Source organism: Panulirus ornatus, chromosome 19 (assembly GCF_036320965.1).
Source record: "Panulirus ornatus isolate Po-2019 chromosome 19, ASM3632096v1, whole genome shotgun sequence".
Taxonomy (NCBI): Eukaryota; Metazoa; Arthropoda; class Malacostraca; order Decapoda; family Palinuridae; genus Panulirus; species Panulirus ornatus.
The window spans coordinates 19,216,089-19,239,925 of record NC_092242.1 but is presented as its reverse complement, the minus strand read 5'-3'; the positions used below and the strand labels follow the sequence as shown (position 1 = coordinate 19,239,925).

The window sequence follows — 23,837 nt, the reverse complement described above, 5'->3', positions numbered from 1 at the left end:
CTAGTGTGGCATTGTCCTCCGCTGGCCAGAGTCACATCCCCGTGGCCAGTTACTCAACAAGCTTGTACGCCGAAGGGTAGAAGGTCGTGGGGGACAGTGACCACTTGGTTTCAAACTCCCTCCCTCCCCCTCCCCCATCAAGACTCGCACAAAAAGAGAGGGGAAGGTCCTTAGGTTCACAGACGGAGTTCCTGGGTCATGGGGACGCGCTCAGGTTCGTCCTCCTACAGTGTACTTGACGAATCGTCCTCACCGCCTTATGTGTGTGTGTGTGTGTGTGTGTGTGTGTGTGTCTTTCTCTCTCCAGCCACCGCCGTGACTGCTGGTACTCATCAGCACTCTTTTGCACAGGCTGTAACAGGCAATAGAGGAACCATAGTAATATCTTACCTTTAAGCACGTACGAGTTGTAGAGGATCATCCACCACTTGCAGAGGCGAGGAGTGTGGGGTGATCCACACATCCCACACACACACACACACACACACACACACCAGTCATGGGAAAATCTCTCCTTACACATACATCATACGTTATAACTCAATCTACACATACAACGGTGATAGTAACATTCAGCATATGTAAAGGCCATAGTAACATTCTACATATGTAAGTTATAGTAATGTTCCACATATGTAACGGCCATAGTAGCATTTTCCATATGTAAGTTATAGCAATATTCTACATATGTAAAGGCCATAGTAGCGTTCTGCATATGTAAGTTATAGTATCATTCTACATATGTAACGACCATAGTACCATTCTACCTATGTAAGTTATAGTATTATTCTGCATATATAACGGTCATGGTAACATTTCTGACAGATGCACCAGCCACAGGAAAAGCCACACAAAACACACATACACACACACACACACACACACACATATACACACAGCTATTCTAACCGTATCAAGACCTACACGTTCACTAATCATAATCAGACCTCCTACATGCACACTAACAATAGCAAGAACCTCCTGCACATACCCAAAGGCAGGTCACTGCCACTCGCAAGACTGCTAAGGGTAAAAACCCATCCTCAAGACAAGTGGTGAGGGTCCGTGAGGACGACCTTGAAGTTATCTGTGGTATGAAGATAAATAAAAATCATTGTCGTCCGTTGTCTTCGTCGAGGAAGAACGACATTAAAGTTTACGTCGCCTCATGTGACGCTGGCCGCGTCCAAGACGGGCATATGCAACAAGAATTTCCTGACTGATGCATAAGGTTGATAAACCTGTGTCATCATAAATATCTTCATTCTTGGGGATCCTAGGAACGTTAGGAGTCTGAAGTCAGTAAGAGACGACACCGGCCCGCCAAGAGCGAACACATTTCTGAAAAAAGCATGAACACATTTCTGAAAAAAAGCATGAACACATTTCTGAAAAAAGCATGAACACATTTCTGAAAAAAATATTCATGTAATATCTTAATCCAAACACATTACTGAACAATCTTTTCACGATGTCTTAAATGAACCGAACACATTTCTGAAAGATATTTGAGTAATATCTGAAATGAACCCAAAAACGAATTTGAACATATCTTTTATCACACTTCACACAGTCTCTCTGGTTATCTGCTCACACAAACCTCCTTTCTAAGCTCACTCACTTTCAAACATCTTCTTCAGACATATGTCATAACTTCTTTTTCCTAAAGCTACTATGATTTTTCATCTATTCCACTGCCAACAAGTGGTAGGACATCCCACCAGCTGCCTGTTCTCACCGTGTCTATTATACACAAGTTTCTCCTTTGCTTGCCATCGCATTTACTACGCAATCCAACAGTTCCCTTTTGACCCCAGTCCGACTCACGATGTATACTTAAGCATGTCACTTTTTTCTAATGTCAGGAACTATTTCCAGTCGCCAGTCCCTTTTCCGTGCCCAGCTCCACAAGATGTTTGCTAATTACATAAGCACTGGGTACGCCATACCCTCCCAAGTTATACTTTTACCGCCATATCACTTACATATTACCTACTCTTGCATTCAAATCACCCACCACTTAAACTCAATCCCTTACATCAAAACTTCTGACGTGCTCACTCAATTCCTTCCATAATGTTCACCTCTCTTCCCCACGCCTATCGCCGTTTGTGAACTCAGCCGTTGACTGAGTTTTGTAAAAATAATACATGGCTAAGACACCTGGAAATACATGATCATGACAGTATGTACTGTCTTTGTTCGTCTAGTGTTTTCTCTTACGATAATGTTGCTTTGGTAAATCTTTGTAGAGTGCGTTGCTCTCAGCTGATGACAGCTGCATCAGTACCATAGAATGAGACGTATCTTCCTTGGAAAGGAAAACTTCTACCATAGCCTAATACACCTCCTTCATGGTGCGGCAGTGGGTTAGGACAAGAGCAAGGTCATGGTAGTGGGGAAAGGGCAGGAGAGGGGTTATGGTAGTGGGGGAGGGGCAGAAGAGGGGTTATGGTAGTGGGGGAAGGGCAGGGTAGAGGTTGGGGTGGCGGGGGAGGGGCAGGAGAAAAGTTATGGTAGCGGGAGAGTGGCAGGAGAGGGATTATGGTAATAGGGAAGGGCAGGGGAAGGGTTATGGCCATGGGGATATCGATCAGGGTCGGCATTATGGCCATAGGCTGGGGAAATCAAGGACGGAATTATGGTCATGGGTTGAGGGAATCAGGGGCGGAATCATGGCCATGGGATGGGGGAATCAAGGGTGGGCTTATGGCCATAGGTTTGGGATCATCAGGGACAGGATTATGGCAATGGGTTGACGGAATCAAGGGGGGGGGGGGAATTATGGCCAATGGGTATCAGAGATGGGTATTGGTCATAGGCTGGGGGAATCAGGGGCGTGGGTGGGGTTAGGGTTGGGTCAGGGGTCAGGGGTCAGGGGTCAGGGCTGGGGTTATTGTCACTAGGTGGAGGATAGTCAGAGCAGGTCCAACAGGGCCGGGCAGGGGACAGGGACAAGTCCAGAGTTGGGGGTCATGATGCCCAAAGAGGCGGGGCACAGGTGGGGTGATGGGTGTGTGGGGCTCCCAGGACAGGTCGAGCTGGGAGAAGACAAGGAAGAGGGTATATAAGCAGGTAGAGCGGAGGTCAAGCGCAGTGACCGGGACAACGTGATCACAGCTACAGCATGGGTGGTGGCCTTCCTAGTCTGTGGCTCCTCTGCCTCTGTATTGTGAGTATAGTGTAATCTGTCGCCTCTACTGTGAGTATGTTGTGATATGTCGCCTCTCCTGTGAGTATGGTGTCTTTTGTCGCCTCTCCTGTGTGTATGGTGTCGTCTGTCACCTTTCCTGTGAGTGGTGTCGTTTGTCGCCTCTCCTGTGAGTATGGTATCGTCTGTCACCTCTCCTGTGAGTATGGTGTCTTTTGTCGCCTCTCCTGTGTGTATGGTATCGTCTGTCGCCTCTCCTGTGAGTATGGTGTCGTTTGTCGCCTCTCCTGTGAGTATGGTATCGTCTGTCGCCTCTCCTGTGAGTATGGTATCGTCTGTCACCTCTCCTGTGAGTATGGTGTCGTCCGTCGCCCCTCCTGCGGGTATGGTGTCTTCTGTCGCCTCTACTGTGGGTATGGTGTCTTCTGTCGCCTCTGCTGTGAGTATGGTGTCTTCTGTCGCATCTCCTGTGAGTATGGTGTCTTTTGTCGCCTCTGCTCTGAGTATGGTGTCGTCTGTCGCCTCTACTGTGGGTATGGTGTCGTCCTGTCGCCTCTACTGTGAGTATGTTGTGATATGTCGCCCCTCCTGCGGGTATGGTGTCTTCTGTCGCATCTCCTGTGAGTATGGTGTCTTTTGTCGCCTCTGCTGTGAGTATGGTGTCTTCTGTCGCCTCTACTGTGGGTATGGTGTCTTCTGTCGCCTCTGCTGTGAGTATGGTGTCTTCTGTCGCATCTCCTGTGAGTATGGTGTCTTTTGTCGCCTCTGCTCTGAGTATGGTGTCGTCTGTCGCATCTCCTGTTGGCCTTCGCATTCACTGTGTGTTTGGCGGTCATTCGAATATGTTGTGCGTATGGTGCCGTCTTTTGCCTCTATATTGTGAGTATGGTGCCTTCTGTTGCCCCTATTGTGAGTACAGTGACAATCATAAGTATGCAGATTATTACCTTTTGTTTGTAAGTAAGGGCATTGCTGCAGTAAGTGTGAATATGTAGTGCCAATTTGTTAAGATTTCCCGAGTGTGCTGAATCCTTTTTCTGGGGTGAATATGGTGGTTGCGGCCTTCATTGTGAATGCACTGATTGTTTCCTATATTGTAGGCATGCTAGTTGTTGTGGCTTTTCTACTGTGAGTATTGTGGTTGCTGCCTGCATTGTAAGTATGGTGATTGTTTTCTGTGTTATGAATGTGGTGAAATTTTTTACCTTTTCTGAGAGCATGGTGTTTCTCCTCTTTCTTGTGAGCATAGCCAGTGTTGTCAGGCTGTTGTGAATATTGTTGGTGTTGTCCTTGTATTTTGATTATGTTGATTTTTGCCTTTGCATTGTGTTACTATAATGACTTATAATATCTATATCTATATATATATATATATATATATATATATATATATATATATATATATATATATATATATATATATATATATATATATATATATATATATATATATCCCACCACTCACTACCCTTTCTAATCAACCCACCTCCCACTCTTCTCATGCCACAAGCATCTTTTGCGCAATCCATCACTGATTCCCTAAATACATCCCATTCCTCCCCCACTCCCCTTACTTCCATTGTTCTCACCTTTTTCCATTCTGTACTCAGTCTCTCCTGGTACTTCCTCACACAAGTCTCCTTCCCAAGCTCACTTACTCTCACCACCCTCTTCACCCCAACATTCACTTTTCTTTTCTGAAAACCCATACAAATCTTCACCTTAGCCTCCACAAGATAATGATCAGACATCCCTCCAGTTGCGCCTCTCAGCACATTAACATCCAAAAGTCTCTCTTTCGCGCGTCTGTCAATTAACACGTAATCCAATAACGCTCTCTGGCCATCTCTCTTACTTACATACGTATACTTATGTATATCTCGCTTTTTAAACCAGGTATTCCCAATCACCAGTCCTTTTTCAGCACATGGTGGGATGAAGAAGTAAGATTATTAGTGAAAGAGAAGAGAGAGGCATTTGGACGATTTTTGCAGGAAAGAATGCAATTGAGTGGGAGATGTATAAAAGAAAGAGACAGGAGGTCAAGAGAAAGGTGCAAGAGGTGAAAAAGAGGGCAAATGAGAGTTGGGGTGAGAGAGTATCATTAAATTTTAGGGAGAATAAAAAGATGTTCTGGAAGGAGGTAAATAAAGTGCATAAGAAAAGGGAGCAAATGGGAACTTCAGTGAAGGGCGCAAATGGGGAGGTGATAACAAGTAGTGGTGATGTGAGAAGGAGATGGAGTGAGTATTTTCAAGGTTTGTTGAATGTGTTTGATGATAGAGTGGCAGATATAGGGTGTTTTGGTCGAGGTGGTGTGCAAAGTGAGAGGGTTAGGGAAAATGATTTGGTAAACTGAGAAGACGTAGTAAAAGCTTTACGGAAGTTGAAAGCCGGCAAGGCAGCAGGTTTGGATGGTATTGCAGTGGAATTTATTAAAAAAAGGGGGTGACTGTATTATTGACTGGTTGGTAAGGTTATTTAATGTATGTATGACTCATGGTGAGGTGCCTGAGGATTGGCGGAATGCGTGCACAGTGCCATTGTACAAAGGCAAAGGGGATAAGAGTGAGTGCTCAAATTACAGAGGTATAAGTCTGTTGAGTATTCCTGGTAAATTATATGGGAGGGTATTGATTGAGAGGGTGAAGGCATGTACAGAGCATCAGATTGGGGAAGAGCAGTGTGGTTTCAGAAGTGGTAGAGGATGTGTGGATCAGGTGTTTGCTTTGAAGAATGTATGTGAGAAATACTTAGAAAAGCAAATGGATTTGTATGCAGCATTTATGGATCTGGAGAAGGCATATGATAGAGTTGATAGAGGTGCTCTGTGGAAGGTATTAAGAATATATGGTGTGGGAGGCAAGTTGTTAGAAGCAGTGAAAAGTTTTTATCGAGGATGTAAGGCATGTGTACGTGTAGGAAGAGAGGAAAGTGATTGGTTCTCAGTGAATGTCTGTTTGCGGCAGGGGTGTGTGATGTCTCTATGGTTGTTTAATTTGTTTATGGATGGGGCTGTTAGGGAGGTGACTGCAAGAGTTTTGGAAAGAGGGGCAAGTATGAAGTGTGTTGTGGATGAGAGAGCTTGGGAAGTGAGTCAGTTGTTGTTCGCTGATGATACAGCGCTGGTGGCTGATTCATGTGAGAAACTGCAGAAGCTGGTGACTGAGTTCAGTAAAGTGTGTGAAAGAAGAAAGTTAAGAGTAAATGTGAATAAGAGCAAGGTTATTAGGTAAAGTAGGGTTGAGTTTTGAAGTCAATTGGGAGGTGAGTTTGAATGGAGAAAAACTGGAGGAAGTAAAGTGTTTTAGATATCTGGGAGTGGATCTGGCAGCGGATGGAACCATGGAATCGGAAGTGAATCATAGGGTGGGAGAGGGGGCGAAAATCCTGGGAGCCTTGAAGCATGTGCGGAAGTCGAGAACATTATCTCGGAAAGCAAAAATGGGTACGTTTGAAGGAATAGTGGTTCCAACAATGTTGTATGGTTGCGAGGCGTGGGCTATGGATAGAGTTGTGCGCAAGAGGGTGGACGTGCTGGAAATGAGATGTTTGAGGACAATGTGTGGTGTGAGGTAGTTTGATCGAGTAAGTAATGTAAGGGTAATAGAGATGTGTGGAAATAAAAAGAGCGTGGTTGAGGGAGCAGAAAAGGGTGTTTTGAAATGGTTTGGGCACATGGAGAAAATGAGTGAGGAGAGATTGACCAAGAGGATATATGTGTCGGAGGTGGAGGGAACGAGGAGAAGTGGGAGACCAAATTGGAGGTGGAAAGATGGAGTGAAAAAGATTTTGTGTGATCGGGGCCTGAACATGCAGGAGGGTGAAAAGAGGGCAAGGAATAGAGTGAATTGGATCGATGTGGTATACCGGGGTTGACGTGCTGTCAGTGGATTGAATCAAGGCATGTGAAGCGTCTGGGGTAAACCATGGAAAGCTGTGTAGGTATGTATATTTGCGTGTGTGGACGTATGTATATACATGTGTATGGGGGTGGGTTGGGCCATTTCTTTCGTCTGTTTCCTTGCGCTACCTCGCAAACGCGGGAGACAGTGACAAAGCAAAAAAAAAAAAAGAAAAAAAAAGAAATATATATATATATATATATATATATATATATATATATATATATATATATATATATATATATATATATATATATATATGTATATATATATATATATATATATATATATATATATATATATATATATATACATATATATATATATATATATATATATATATATATATATATATATATATATATATATATATATATATATATATATATATATATATATTATTTTTTTTTATTATACTTTGTCGCTGTCTCCCGCGTTTGCGAGGTAGCGCAAGGAAACAGACGAGAGAAATGGCCCAACCCCCCCCCCCCCGTACACATGTATATACATACGTCCACAGACGCAAATATACATACCTGCACAGCTTTCCATGGTTTACCCCAGACGCTTCTCTTCCTGCACGTACACATGCCTTACATCCTCGATAAAAACTTTTCACTGCTTCTAACAACTTGCCTCCCACACCATATATTCTTAATACCTTCCACAGAGCATCTCTATCAACTCTATCATATGCCTTCTCCAGATCCATAAATGCTACATACAAATCCATTTGCTTTTCTAAGTATTTCTCACATACATTCTTCAAAGCAAACACCTGATCCACACATCCTCTACCACTTCTGAAACCATATTGCTCTTCCCCAATCTGATGCTCTGTACATGCCTTCACCCTCTCAATCAATACCCTCCCATATAATTTGCCAGGAATACTCAACAAACTTATACCTCTGTAATTTGAGCACTCACTCTTATCCCCTTTGCCTTTGTACAATGGCACTATGCACGCATTCCGCCAATCCTCAGGCACCTCACCATGAGTCATACATACATTAAATAACCTTACCAACCAGTCAACAATACAGTCACCCCCTTTTTTAATAAATTCCACTGCAATACCATCCAAACCTGCTGCCTTGCCGGCTTTCATCTTCCGCAAAGCTTTCACTACCTCTTCTCTGTTTACCAAATCATTTTCCCTAACCCTCTCACTTTGCACACCACCTCGACCAAAACACCCTATATCTGCCACTTTATCATCAAACACATTCAACAAACCTTCAAAATACTCACTCCATCTCCTTCTCACATCACCACTGGGGTAAACCATTTGCGCCCTTCACTGAAGTTCCCATTTGCTCCCTTGTCTTACGCACTTTATTTACCTCCTTCCAGAACATCTTTTTATTCTCCCTAAAATTTAATGATACTCTCTCACCCCAACTCTCATTTGCCCTTTTTTTCACCTCTTGCACCTTTCTCTTGACCTCCTGTCTCTTTCTTTTATATATCTCCCACTCAATTGCATTTTTTCCTGCAAAAATCGTCCAAATGCCTCTCTCTTCTCTTTCACTAATACTCTTACTTCTTCATCCCACCACTCACTGCCCTTTCTAATCAACCCACCTCCCACTCTTCTCATGCCACAAGCATCTTTTGCGCAATCCATCACTGATTCCCTAAATACATCCCATTCCTCCCCCACTCCCCTTACTTCCATTGTTCTCACCTTTTTCCATTCTGTACTCAGTCTCTCCTGGTACTTCCTCACACAGGTCTCCTTCCCAAGCTCACTTACTCTCACCACCCTCTTCACCCCAACATTCACTCTTCTTTTCTGAAAACCCATACAAATCTTCACCTTAGCCTCCACAAGATAATGATCAGACATCCCTCCAGTTGCACCTCTCAGCACATTAACATCCAAAAGTCTCTCTTTCGCACGCCTGTCAATTAACACGTAATCCAATAACGCTCTCTGGCCATCTCTCCTACTTACATAAGTATACTTATGTATATCTCGCTTTTTAAACCAGGTATTCCCAATCATCAGTCCTTTTTCAGCACATAAATCTACAAGCTCTTCACCATTTCCATTTACAACACTGAACACCCCATGTATACCAATTATTCCCTCAACTGCCACATTACTCACCTTTGCATTCAAATCACCCATCACTATAACCTGGTCTCGTGCATCAAAACCACTAACACACTCATTCAGCTGCTCCCAAAACACTTGCCTCTCATGATCTTTCTTCTCATGCCCAGGTGCATATGCACCAATAATCACCCACCTCTCTCCATCAACTTTCAGTTTTACCCATATTAATCGAGAATTTACTTTCTTACACTCTATCACATACTCCCACAACTCCTGTTTCAGGAGTATTGCTACTCCTTCCCTTGCTCTTGTCCTCTCACTAACCCCTGACTTTACTCCCCAGACATTCCCAAACCACTCTTCCCCTTTACCCTTGAGCTTCGTTTCACTCAGAGCCAAAACATCCAGGCTCCTTTCCTCAAACATACTACCTATCTCTCCTTTTTTCACATCTTGGTTACATCCACACACATTTAGGCACCCCTATATATATATATATATATATATATATATATATATATATATATATATATATATATATATGGGAAACAGAAGAAGGAGTCACGCGAGGAGTGCTCATCCTCCTCGAAGGCTCAGAGTGGGGTGCCTAAATGTGTGTGGATGTAACCAAGATGTGAAAAAAGGAGAGATAGGTAGTATGTTTGAGGAAAGGAACCTGGATGTTTTGGCTCTGAGTGAAACGAAGCTCAAGGGTAAAGGGGAAGAGTGGTTTGGGAATGTCTGGGGAGTAAAGTCAGGGGTTAGTAAGAGGACAAGAGCAGGGGAAGGAGTAGCAATACTCCTGAAACAGGAGTTGTGGGAGTATGTGATAGAGTGTAAGAAAGTAAATTCTCGATTAATATGGGTAAAACTGAAAGTTGATGGAGAGAGGTGGGTGATTATTGGTGCATATGCACCTGGGCATGAGAAGAAAGATCAAGAGAGGCAAGTGTTTTGGGAGCAGCTGAATGAGTGTGTTAGTGGTTTTGATGCACGAGACCGGGTTATAGTGATGGGTGATTTGAATGCAAAGGTGAGTAATGTGGCAGTTGAGGGAATAATTGGTATACATGGGGTGTTCAGTGTTGTAAATGGAAATGGTGAAGAGCTTGTAGATTTATGTGCTGAAAAAGGACTGATGATTGGGAATACCTGGTTTAAAAAGCGAGATATACATAAGTATACTTATGTAAGTAGGAGAGATGGCCAGAGAGCGTTATTGGATTACGTGTTAATTGACAGGCGTGCGAAAGAGAGACTTTTGGATGTTAATGTGCTGAGAGGTGCAACTGGAGGGATGTCTGATCATTATCTTGTGGAGGCTAAGGTGAAGATTTGTATGGGTTTTCAGAAAAGAAGAGTGAATGTTGGGGTGAAGAGGGTGGTGAGAGTAAGTGAGCTTGAGAAGGAGACCTGTGTGAGGAAGTACCAGGAGAGACTGAGTACAGAATGGAAAAAGGTGAGAACAATGGAAGTAAGGGGAGTGGGGGAGGAATGGGATGTATTTAGGGAATCAGTGATGAATTGCGCAAAAGATGCTTGTGGCATGAGAAGAGTGGGAGGTGGGTTGATTAGAAAGGGTAGTGAGTGGTGGGATGAAGAAGTAAGAGTATTAGTGAAAGAGAAGAGAGAGGCATTTGGACGATTTTTGCAGGGAAAAAATGCAATTGAGTGGGAGATGTATAAAAGAAAGAGACAGGAGGTCAAGAGAAAGGTGCAAGAGGTGAAAAAAAGGGCAAATGAGAGTTGGGGTGAGAGAGTATCATTTAATTTTAGGGAGAATAAAAAGATGTTCTGGAAGGAGGTAAATAAAGTGCGTAAGACAAGGGAGCAAATGGGAACTTCAGTGAAGGGCACAAATGGGGAGGTGATAACAAGTAGTGGTGATGTGAGAAGGAGATGGAGTGAGTATTTTCAAGGTTTGTTGAATGTGTTTGATGATAGAGTGGCAGATATAGGGTGTTTTGGTCGAGGTGGTGTGCAAAGTGAGAGGGTTAGGGAAAATGATTTGGTAAACAGAGAAGAGGTAGTGAAAGCTTTGCGGAAGATGAAAGCCGGCAAGGCAGCAGGTTTGGATGGTATTGCAGTGGAATTTATTAAAAAAGGGGGTGACTGTATTGTTGACTGGTTGGTAAGGTTATTTAATGTATGTATGACTCATGGTGAGGTGCCTGAGGATTGGCGGAATGCGTGCATAGTGCCATTGTACAAAGGCAAAGGGGATAAGAGTGACTGCTCAAATTACAGAGGTATAAGTTTGTTGAGTATTCCTGGTAAATTATATGGGAGGGTATTGATTGAGAGGGTGAAGGCATGTACAGAGCATCAGATTGGGGAAGAGCAGTGTGGTTTCAGAAGTGGTAGAGGATGTGTGGATCAGGTGTTTGCTTTGAAGAATGTATATGAGAAATACTTAGAAAAGCAAATGGATTTGTATGTAGCATTTATGGATCTGGAGAAGGCATATGATAGAGTTGATAGAGATGCTCTGTGGAAGGTATTAAGAATATATGGTGTGGGAGGAAAGTTGTTAGAAGCAGTGAAAAGTTTTTATCGAGGATGTAAGGCATGTGTACGTGTAGGAAGAGAGGAAAGTGATTGGTTCTCAGTGAATGTAGGTTTGCGGCAGGGGTGTGTGATGTCTCCATGGTTGTTTAATTTGTTTATGGATGGGGTTGTTAGGGAGGTAAATGCAAGAGTTTTGGAAAGAGGGGCAAGTATGAAGTCTGTTGGGGATGAGAGAGCTTGGGAAGTGAGTCAGTTGTTGTTCGCTGATGATACAGCGCTGGTGGCTGATTCATGTGAGAAACTGCAGAAGCTGGTGACTGAGTTTGGTAAAGTGTGTGGAAGAAGAAAGTTAAGAGTAAATGTGAATAAGAGCAAGGTTATTAGGTACAGTAGGGTTGAGGGTCAAGTCAATTGGGAGGTGAGTTTGAATGGAGAAAAACTGGAGGAAGTGAAGTGTTTTAGATATCTGAGAGTGGATCTGGCAGCGGATGGAACCATGGAATTGGAAGTGGATCATAGGGTGGGGGAGGGGGCGAAAATTCTGGGGGCCTTGAAGAATGTGTGGAAGTCGAGAACATTATCTCGGAAAGCAAAAATGGGTTTGTTTGAAGGAATAGTGGTTCCAACAATGTTGTATGGTTGCGAGGCGTGGGCTATGGATAGAGTTGTGCGCAGGAGGATGGATGTGCTGGAAATGAGATGTTTGAGGACAATGTGTGGTGTGAGGTGGTTTGATCGAGTGAGTAACGTAAGGGTAAGAGAGATGTGTGGAAATAAAAAGAGCATGGTTGAGAGAGCAGAAGAGGGTGTTTTGAAGTGGTTTGGACACATGGAGAGAATGAGTGAGGAAAGATTGACCAAGAGGATATATGTGTCGGAGGTGGAGGGAACGAGGAGAAGAGGGTGACCAAATTGGAGGTGGAAAGATGTAGTGAAAAAGATTTTGTGTGATCGGGGCCTGAACATGCAGGAGGGTGAAAGGAGGGCAAGGAAAAGAGTGAATTGGAGCGATGTGGTATACCGGGGTTGACGTGCTGTCAGTGGATTGAATCAAGGCATGTGAAGCGTCTGGGGTAAACCATGGAAAGCTGTGTAGGTATGTATATTTGCATGTGTGGACGTATGTATATACATGTGTATGGGGGTGGGTTGGGCCATTTCTTTCGTCTGTTTCCTTGCGCTACCTCGCAAACGCGGGAGACAGCGACAAAGTATAATAAAAAAAAGTATATATATATATATATATATATATATATATATATATATATATATATATATATATATACCTACCTCAAACTACCTCACACCACACAGTGACCTCAAAATATCAATTTCCAACGCATCCCCCCTCCTCTGCACAATCCTATCCATAGCCCACGCCTCGCAACCATATAACATTGCTGGAACCACTATTCCTTCAAACATACCCATTTTTGCTCTCCGAGATAACGTTCTCGCCTTCCACTCATTCTACAACGCTACCAGAGTCTTCGCCTCTTCCCCCACACTGTGACTCATTTCCGCTTCCATGGTTCCATCCGCTGCTAAATCCACTCCCAGATTTCTAAAGCACTTCACCTCCTCCAGTTTTTTTCCGTTCAAACTTTCCGCCCAATTAATGTCCCTCAACCCTACTGAACTTACTAACCTTGCTCTTATTCACATTTACTCTCAGCTTTCCTCTTTCACACACTTTATCAAATTCAGTCACTAACTTCTGCAGTTTCTAACCCTGAATCAGTCACCAGCGCTGTATCATCAGCGAACAACAACTGACTCACTTCCCAAGCCCTCTCATCCACAAAAGACTGCATACTTGCCCCACTATCCAAAACTCTTGCATTCATCTCCCTAACCATCCTATCCATAAACAAATTAAACAATCATGGAGACATCGCCCCTCTCTCTCTCTCTCTCTCTCTCTCTCTCTCTCTCTCTCTCTCTCTCTCTCTCTCTCTCTCTCTCTCTCTCTGTATGTGTGTGTGTGTGTGTGTGTGTGTGTGTGTGTGTGTGTGTGTGTGTGTGTGTGTGTGTGTGTGAAGGAGTAATCGCATCTCAGAAGTTCAGATAATTTTCTTTATGAAAATTTGGCAATACACATGTTTCACGGAAGAAATCTGCCTAATCAGATGTGAACCATTCACAAAGTTTCAAATCCCAACACAAACGAGCAGGACTGTTCACCCTCCTACTGGCACACCAAAGTAGAAACTGTCCTGGCCGTTAAAGGGAAAGTGGTTAAGGGGGGGTTATGCGTAGGTGGTTGGTCTGGTAGAGAGATGTGTTGTTCTGCTACTTTTCTTACGATATCTTGTCTTGATAATTCTTTCATGATGATTTCTCTTGTTTCAGGTGAACGTCAAGTGCTTATATATCCTGGATGACGGCAGGTAAGTAGGCCACATGACACATCCCCTACAATATAAACCACCAGGAAAGCATCGCATTTCCTGCTACCCAAAGACGACCTCTTATACCACACGAATACTTACATATCACCACCACCACCACCACACATCCATTCCGCCACAGCGTAGCACCACCATTGACGCTACAGCGAAACTCCCCATCGTCACAACCACACGATCTTCCGCACGTAAAGAGAAATACCATGGAGGGAGAGAGAGAGAGAGAGAGAGAGAGAGAGAGAGAGAGAGAGAGAGAGAGAGAGAGAGAGAGAGAGAGAGAGAGAGAGAGAATCTAAATGCAATGACCTTATGACCTTCATTTCTCCTAGCTTCACTCCTTGTTTCGTCACTCGGCTCTGTTTCTAGCTTCACTCCGAACTTAAATTCATTGCTCCACACTTAATTTCACTTTGAGCCCCTCACGGAGCTCTGCTTCTAGCTTCACTCTCAGCTCAACCAGTTCCACTCACTCTTAACGTTACTCCTAGCTCTATTCGTAGCTCATCTCTTCGGTCCACTTGCAGCTCCGCTCTCATCAACACTTCTAGCTTCACGCGTAACACCTTATCCCGCTTTCAGCTCCAATCCGAGTGTAACATAGCTCTACTCCTGGCTCCAAACGTACCTCTATTCTTAGCTGTGTTCTCAGCTTCATTCCTAATCCCACTCTCTGCTCAGCTCCAAGCACCACTCGCAGCCAGCCGAGCCAGCCGTAGCAAAGGTCATCTGAGGGTTAACGGTACTACAGCAGCACCCACTACATCTACGGCTTCGCTGTCTCTGTCCATTCCTATACATTGCACAGTTCATGCAAATACCTCACCTTACATTTCCTTTTCTCGTATATCCCTGATTGTGTGATGTGTAGAAACAAGAACCGTACAACTCTCAGACATATGAAGCCTTTGCTGTCTTTCCTGGCATATATTTTCAAGTATTTTCAAGTATTAGTAAGCACGCTCAAGGTTCGTCGTGGCTTGAACAGATACGATGATAGGGAGGGAGTAGACACAGGTGTTGTATCTTATCACTGTGGCATCCACCTCATGGGTGCACCAGAGGCCAGGAGATAACAAGGGAATGCTGCTTTGTCCACACCTCACTATCTGCTCTAATATATATATATATATATATATATATATATATATATATATATATATATATATATATATATATATATATATATATATATACTATATTTATTTATTTATTTTGCTTTGTCGCTGTCTCCCGCGTTAGCGAGGTAGCGCAAGGAAACAGACGAAAGAATGGCCCAACCCGCCCACATACACATGTATATACATACACGTCCACACACGCAAATATACATACCTAAACATCTCAATGTACACATATATATACACACACAGACACATACATATATACACATGTACATAATTCATACTGTCTGCCCTTGTTTGTTCCCATCGCCACCTCGCCACACATGGAATAACAACACCCTCCCCCCTCATGTGTGCGAGGTAGCGCTAGGAAAAGACACCAAAGGCCTCATTCGTTCACACTCAGTCTCTAGCTTTCATGTAATAGTGCACCGAAACTACAGCTCCCTTTCCACATCCAAGCCCCACACAACATTCCGTGGTTTACCCCAGACGCTTCACATGCCCTGGTTCAATCCATTGACAGCACGTCGACCACGGTATACAAAATCGTTCCGATTCACTCTGTTCCTTGCACGCCTATCACCCTCCTGCATGTTCAGGCCCCGATCACTCAAAATCTTTTTCACTCCATCTTTCCACCTCCAATTTGGTCTCCCACTTCTCCTCGTTCCCTCCACCTCTGACACATATATCCTCTTGGTCAATCTTTCCTCACTCATTCTCTCCATGTGCCCAAACCATTTCAAAACACCCTCTTCTGCTCTCTCAACCACACTCTTTTTATTTCCACACATCTCTCTTACCCTTACGTTACTTACTCGATCAAACCACCTCACACCACACATTGTCCTCAAACATCTCGTTTCCAGCACATCCACCCTCCTGCGCACAACTCTATCCATAGCCCACGCCTCGCAACCATACAACGTTGTTGGAACCACTATTCCTTAAAACATACTCATTTTTGTTTTCCGAGATAATGTTCTTGACTTCCAAACATTCTTCAAGGCTCCCAGAATTTTCGCCCCCTCCCCCACCCATGATTCACTTCCGCTTCCATGGTTCCATCCGCTGCCAGATCCACTCCCAGATATCTAAAACACTTTACTTCCTCCAGTTTTTCTCCATTCAAACTTACCTCCCAATTGACTTGACCCTCAACCCTACTGTACCTAATAACCTTGCTCTTATTCACATTTACTCTTAACTTTCTTCTTTCACACACTTTACCAAACTCAGTCACCAGCTTCTGCAGTTTCTTACATGAATCAGCCACCAGCGCTGTATCATCAGCGAACAACAACTGACTCACTTCCCAAGCTCTCTCATCCACAACAGACTTCATACTTGCCCCTCTTTCCAAAACTCTTGCATTCACCTCCCTAACAACACCATCCATAAACAAATTAAACAACCATAGGGACATCACACACCCCTGCCGCTAATCTACATTCACTGAGAACCAATCACTTTCCTCTCTTCCTACACGTACACATGCCTTACATCCTTGATAAAAACTTTTCACTGCTTCTAACAACTTGCCTCCCACACCATATATTCTTAAAACCTTCCACAGAGCATCTCTATCAACTCTATCATATGCCTTCTCCAGATCCATAAATGCTACATACAAATCCATTTGTTTTTCTAAGTATTTCTCACATACATTCTTCAAAGCAAACACCTGATCCACACATCCTCTACCACTTCTGAAACCACACTGCTCTTCCCCAATCTGATGCTCTGTACATGCCTTCACAATCTCAGTCAATACCCTCCCATATAATTTCCTAAGAATACTCAACAAACTTATACCTCTGTAATTTGAGCACCCACTTTTATCCCCTTTGCCTTTGTACAATGGCACTATGCAAGCATTCCGCCAATCCTCAGGCACCTCACCTTGAGTCATACATACATTAAATAACCTCACCAACCAGTCAACAATACAGTCACCCCCTTTTTTAATAGATTCCACTGCAATACCATCCAAACCTGCTGCCTTGCTGTCTTTCATCTTCCGTAAAGCTTTTACTACCTCTTCTCTATTTACCAAATCATTTTCCCTAACCCTCTCACTTTGCATACCACCTCTACTAAAACACCCTATACCTGCCACTCTATCATCAAACACATTCAACAAACCTTCAAAATTCTCACTCCATCTCCTTCTCACATCACCACTGCTTGTTATCACCTCCCCATTAGCCCTCTTCACTGAAGTTCCCATTTGCTCCCTTGTCTTACGCACTTCATTTACCTCCTTCCAAAACATCTTTTTATACTCCCTGAAATTTAATGATACTCTCTCACCCAAACTCTCATTTGCCCTCTTTTTCATCTCTTGCACCTTTCTCTTGACCTCCTGCCTCTTTCTTTTATACCTCTCCCACTCATTTGCATTTTTTCCCTGCAAAAATCGTCCAAATGCCTCTCTCTTCTCTTTCACTAATAATCTTACTTCTTCATCCCACCACTCACTACCTTTTCTAATCAACCCACCTCCCACGCTTCTCATGCCACAAGCATCTTTTGCGCAAGCCATCACTGCTTCCTTAAATACATCCCATTCCTCCCCCACTACCCTCACCTCCTTTGTTCTCACCTTTTTCCATTCTGTACTCAGTCACTCCTGGTACTTCCTCACACAAGTCTCCTTCCCAAGCTCACTTACTCTCATCACTCTCTTCACCCCAACATTCTCTCTTCTTTTCTGAAAACCCCCACAAATCTTCACCTTCGCCTCCACAAGATAATGATCAGACATCCCTCCAGTTGCACCTCTCAGCACATTAACATCCAAAAGTCTCTCTTTCGTGCGTCTATCAATTAACACGTAATCCAATAACGCTCTCTGGCCATCTCTCCTACTTACATACGTATACTTATGTATATCTCGCTTTTTAAACCAGGTATTCCCAATCACCAGTCCTTTTTCAGCACATAAATCTACAAGCTCTTCACCATTTCCATTTACAACACTGAACACCCCATGTATACCAATTATTCCCTCAACTGCCACATTACTCACCTTTGCATTCAAATCACCCATCACTATAACCCGGTCTCGTGCATCAAAACCACTAACACACTCATTCAGCTGCTCCCAAAACACTAGCCTCTCATGATCTTTTTTCTCATGCCCAGGTGCATATGCACCAGTAATCACCAATCTCTCTCCATCAACTTTCAGTTTCACCCATATCAATCTAGAATTTACTTTCTTACACTCTATCACATACTCCCACAACTCCTGATTCAGGAGTACTGCTACTCCTTCCCTTGCTCTTGTCCTCTCACTAACCCCTGACTTTACTCCCAAGACATTCCCAAAATACTCTTCCCCTTTACCCTTGAGCTTCGTTTCACTCAGAGCCAAAACATCTAGGTTCCTTTCCTCAATCATACTACCTAACTCTCCTTTTTTCTCGTCTTGGTTACATCCACACACATTTAGACACCCCAATCTGAGCCTTCGAGGAGGATGAGCACTCCTCGCGTGACTCCTTCTTCTATTTCACCTTTTAGAAAGTTAAAATACAAGGAGGGGAGGGTTTCTGGCCCCACGCTCCCGTCCCCTTTAGTCGCCTTCTACGACACGTGAGGAATGTGTGGGAAGTATTCTTTCTCCCGTATCCCCAGGGATATATATATATATATATATATATATATATATATATATATATATATATATATATATATATATATATATATACGAATAAAGTGTATATGAACGCGCACCTTCATAGAACATACAAACCTCCAACAGCCAGGATCGAACCTGGGACCCCTTTTGCAAGAGGCAGGCATGCTAACCGTTAGGCTAAGGGACTGTATGACAGGAAACAACTATTCGAGATACTAAGTACTCGAATACCCTTCGTCTCACAATAGTGAGCAACGGGGTCTATCGGTTGTTTCCGAACAGAACACACAGCCAGCTGATAGCGTTTTACCGAACCTAACTGTACAACGCGGAGTTATATGAATACGAATAAAGTGTATATGAACGCGCACCTTCATAGAACATACAAATCTCCAACAGCCAGGATCGAACCTGGGACCCCTTGTGCAAGAGGCAGGCATGCTAACCGCTAGGCTAAGGGACTGTATAATAGGAAACAACTATTCGAAATACTAAGTACTCGAATACCCTTCGTCCCAGGTTCGATCCTGGCTGTTGGAGGTTTGTATGTTCTATGAAGGTGCGCGTTCATATACACTATATTCGTATTCATATAACTCCGCGTTGTACAGTTAGGTTCGGTAAAATGCTATCAGCTGGCTATGTGTTCTGTTCGGAAACAACCGATAGACCCCGTTGCTCACCATTGTGAGACGAAGGGTATTCGAGTACTTAGTATTTCGAATAGTTGTTTTCTATTATACAGTCCCTTAGCCTAGCGGTTAGCATGCCTGCCTCTTGCACAAGGGGTCCCAGGTTCGATCCTGGCTGTTGGAGGTTTGTATGATATATATATATATATATATATATATATATATTATCTCTGGGGATGGGGGAGAAAGAATACTTCCCACGTATTTCCTGCGTGTCGTAGAAGGCGACTAAAAGGGGAGGGAGCGGGGGGCTGAAAATCCTCCCCTCTCGCTTCTTTTTAATTTTCCAAAAGAAGGAACAGAGAATGGGGCCAGGTGAGGATATTCCCTCAAAGGCCCAGTCCTCTGTTCTTAACGCTACCTTCGCTAACGCGGGAAATGGCGAATAGTTTGAAAGAAAGAAGGATATATATATATATATATATATATATATATATATATATATATATATATATATATATATATATATATATATATATATATATATATGTATATTTATATATATGAGAGTTGGGGTGAGAGTATCATTAATCTTAGGGAGAATAAAAAGATGTTTTGGAAGGAGGTAAATAATGTGCGTAAGACAAGGGAACAAATGGGAACTTCAGTGAAGGGGGCTAATGGGGAGGTGATGACAAGTAGTGGTGATGTGAGAAGGAGATGGAGTGAGTATTTCGAAGGTTTGTTGAATGTGTTTTGGTAGAGGTGGTGTGCAAAGTGAGAGGGTTAGGGAAAATGATTTGTTAAACAAAGAAGTGGTAGTAAAAGCTTTGCGGAAGATGAAAGACGGCAAGGCAGCAGGCTTTGGATGGTATTGCAGTGGAATTTATTAAAAAAGGGGGTGACTGTATTGTTGACTGGTTGGTAAGGTTGTTTAATGTATATATGATTCATGGTGAGGTGTCTGAGGATTGGCGGAATGCTTGCATAGTGCCATTGTACAAAGGCAAAGGGGATAAGAGTGAGTGCTCAAATTACAGAGGTATAAGTTTGTTGTGTATTCCTGGTAAATTATATGGGAGGGTATTGATTGAGAGGGTGAAGGCATGTACAGAGCATCAGATTGGGGAAGAGCAGTGTGGTTTCAGAAGTGGTAGAGGATGTGTGGATCAGGTGTTTGCTTTGAAGAATGTATGTGAGAAATACTTAGAGAAGCAAATGGATTTGTATGTAGCACTTATGGATCTGGAGAAGGCATATGATAGAGTTGATAGAGATGCTCTGTGGAAGGTATTAAGAATTTATGGTGTGGGAGGCAAGTTGTTAGAAGCAGTGAAAAGTTTTTATCGAGGATGTAAGGCATGTGTACGTGTAGGAAGAGAGGAAAGTGATTGGTTCTCAGTGAATGTAGGTTTGCGGTAGGGGTGTGTGATGTCTCCATGGTTATTTAATTTGTTTATGGATGGGGTTGTTAGGAGGTGAATGCAAGATTTTTGGAAAGAGGGGCAAGTATGCAGTCTGTTGTGGATGAGAGAGCTTGGGAAGTGAGCCAGTTGTTGGTCGCTGATGATACAGCGCTGGTGGCTGATTCATGTGAGAAACTGCAGAAGCTGGTGACTGAGTTTGGTAAAGTGTGTGAAAGAAGAAAGTTAAGAGTAAATGTGAATAAGAGCAAGGTTATTAGTTACAGTAGGGTTGAGGGTCAAGTCAATTGGGAGGTAAGTTTGAATGGAGAAAAACTGGAGGAAGTGAAATGTTTTAGATATCTGGGAGTGGATCTGGCAGCGGATGGAACCATGGAAGCGGAAGCGAATCATAGGGTTGGGGAGGGGGCGAAAGTTCTGGGAGCCTTGAAGAATGTTCGGAAGTCGAGAACATTATCTCGGAAAGCAAAAATAAGTATGTGTGAAGTAATAGTGGTTTCAACAATGTTGTATGGTTGCGAGGCGTGGGCTATCGATAGAATTGTCCGGAGGGCGGTGAATGTGCTGGAAATGAGATGTTTGAGGACAATATGTGGTGTGAGGCGGTTTGATCGAGTAAGTAATGTAAGGGTAAGAGAGATGTGTGGAAATAAAAAGAGCGTGGTTGAGAGAGCAGAAGAGGGTGTTTTGAAATGGTTTGGTCGCATGGAGAGAATGATTGAGGAAAGATTAACAAAGAGGATATATGTGTCAGAGGTGGAGGGAACGAGGAGAAGCTCGAGACCAAATTGGAGGTGGAAAGATGGATTGAAAAAGATTTTGAGTGATCGGGGCCTGAACATGCAGGAGAGTGAAAGGCGTGCAAGGAATAGAGTGAATTGGAAAGATATGGGGTACCGGAGTCGACGTGCTGTCAATGGATTGAACTAGGGCATGTGAAGCGTCTGGGGTAAACCATTTAAAGTTGTGTGGGGCCTGGATGTGGAAAGGGAGCTGTGGTTTAGGTGCATTATTACATGACAGCTAGAGATGAGTGTGAACGAATGTGGCCTTTGTTGTATTTTCCTAGCGCTACCTCGCACACATGAGGGGGGAGGGGGATGTTATTTCATGTGTGGTGAGGTGGCGATGGGAATGAATAAAGGCAGACAGTATGAATTATGTACATATATATATATATATATATATATATATATATATATATATATATATATATATATATATATATATATATATATATATATGTATACGTTGAGAAGTATAGGTATGTATATTTGCGTGTGTGGACGTGTATGTATGTACATGTGTATGTGGGTGGGTTGTTCCATTCTTTCGTCTGTTTCCTTGCGCTAACTCGCTAACGCGGGAGACAGCGACAAAGCAAAATAGAAAAGATATATATATATATATATATATATATATATATATATATATATATATATATATATATATATATATATATATATATATATTATCCCTGGGGATAGGGGAGAAAGAATTCTTCCCACGTATTCCCTTCGTGTCGTAGAAGGCGACTAAAAGGGGAGGGAGCGGGTGGCTGGAAATCCTCACCTCTCATTTTTTTTTTCCCCAAAAGAAGTAACAGAGAAGGGGGCCAGGTGACGATATTCCCTCTAAGGCTCAGTCCTCTGTTCTTAACGCTATCTAACGCTACATATATATATATATATATATATATATATATATATATATATATATATATATATATATATATATATATATATATATATATATATATATATATATATATATAAGGCAAAGGGGATAAGAGTGAGTGCTCAAATTACAGAGGTATAAGTTTGTTGAGTATTCCTGGTAAATTATATGGGAGGGTATTGATTGAGAGGGTGAAGGCATGTACAGAGCATCAGATTGGGGAAGAGCAGTGTGGTTTCAGAAGTGGTAGAGGATGTGTGGATCAGGTGTTTGCTTTGATGAATTTATGTGAGAAATACTTAGAAAAGCAAATGGATTTGTATGTAGCATTTATGGATCTGGAGAAGGCATATGATAGAGTTGATAGAGATGCTCTGTGGAAGGTATTAAGAACATATGGTGTGGGAGGAAAGTTGTTAGAAGCAGTGAAAAGTTTTTATCGAGGATGTAAGGCATGTGTACGTGTAGGAAGAGAGGAAAGTGATTGGTTCTCAGTGAATGTAGGTTTGCGGCAGGGGTGTGTGATGTCTCCATGGTTGTTTAATTTGTTTATGGATGGGGTTGTTAGGGAGGTAAATGCAAGAGTTTTGGAAAGAGGGGCAAGTATGAAGTCTGTTGGGGATGAGAGAGCTTGGGAAGTGAGTCAGTTGTTGTTCGCTGATGATACAGCGCTGGTGGCTGATTCATGTGAGAAACTGTAGAAGCTGGTGACTGAGTTTGGTAAAGTGTGTGGAAGAAGAAAGTTAAGAGTAAATGTGAATAAGAGCAAGGTTATTAGGTACAGTAGGGTTGAGGGTCAAGTCAATTGGGAGGTGAGTTTGAATGGAGAAAAACTGGAGGAAGTGAAGTGTTTTAGATATCTGGGAGTGGATCTGGCAGCGGATGGAACCATGGAAGCGGAAGTGGATCATAGGGTGGGGGAGGGGGCGAAAATTCTGGGGGCCTTGAAGAATGTGTGGAAGTCGAGAACATTATCTCGGAAAGCAAAAATGGGTATGTTTGAAGGAATAGTGGTTCCAACAATGTTGTATGGTTGCGAGGCGTGGGCTATGGATAGAGTTGTGCGCAGGAGGATGGATGTGCTGGAAATGAGATGTTTGAGGACAATGTGTGGTGTGAGGTGGTTTGATCGAGTGAGTAACGTAAGGGTAAGAGAGATGTGTGGAAATAAAAAGAGCGTGGTTGAGAGAGCAGAAGAGGGTGTTTTGAAGTGGTTTGGGCACATGGAGAGGATGAGTGAGGAAAGATTGACCAAGAGGATATATGTGTCGGAGGTGGAGGAAGCAAGGAGAAGAGG

At 43.0% G+C, this 23,837-nt stretch overlaps 1 protein-coding gene across 1 annotated transcript in view; it reads left to right on the top strand.

Annotated features, from left to right (window-relative positions):
* The first annotated feature begins 3,071 nt into the window (after positions 1-3,071).
* Positions 3,072-23,837, top strand: part of LOC139755270 (uncharacterized) — an 84,742-nt gene continuing 63,976 nt past the window's right edge. Inside the window, exons 1-2 of the mRNA XM_071673389.1 lie at positions 3,072-3,172; positions 13,982-14,019. Of these exons, the coding sequence (XP_071529490.1) occupies positions 3,128-3,172; positions 13,982-14,019 (83 nt within the window). The 5' untranslated portion in view covers positions 3,072-3,127. The remainder of the gene's footprint in view (positions 3,173-13,981; positions 14,020-23,837) is intronic.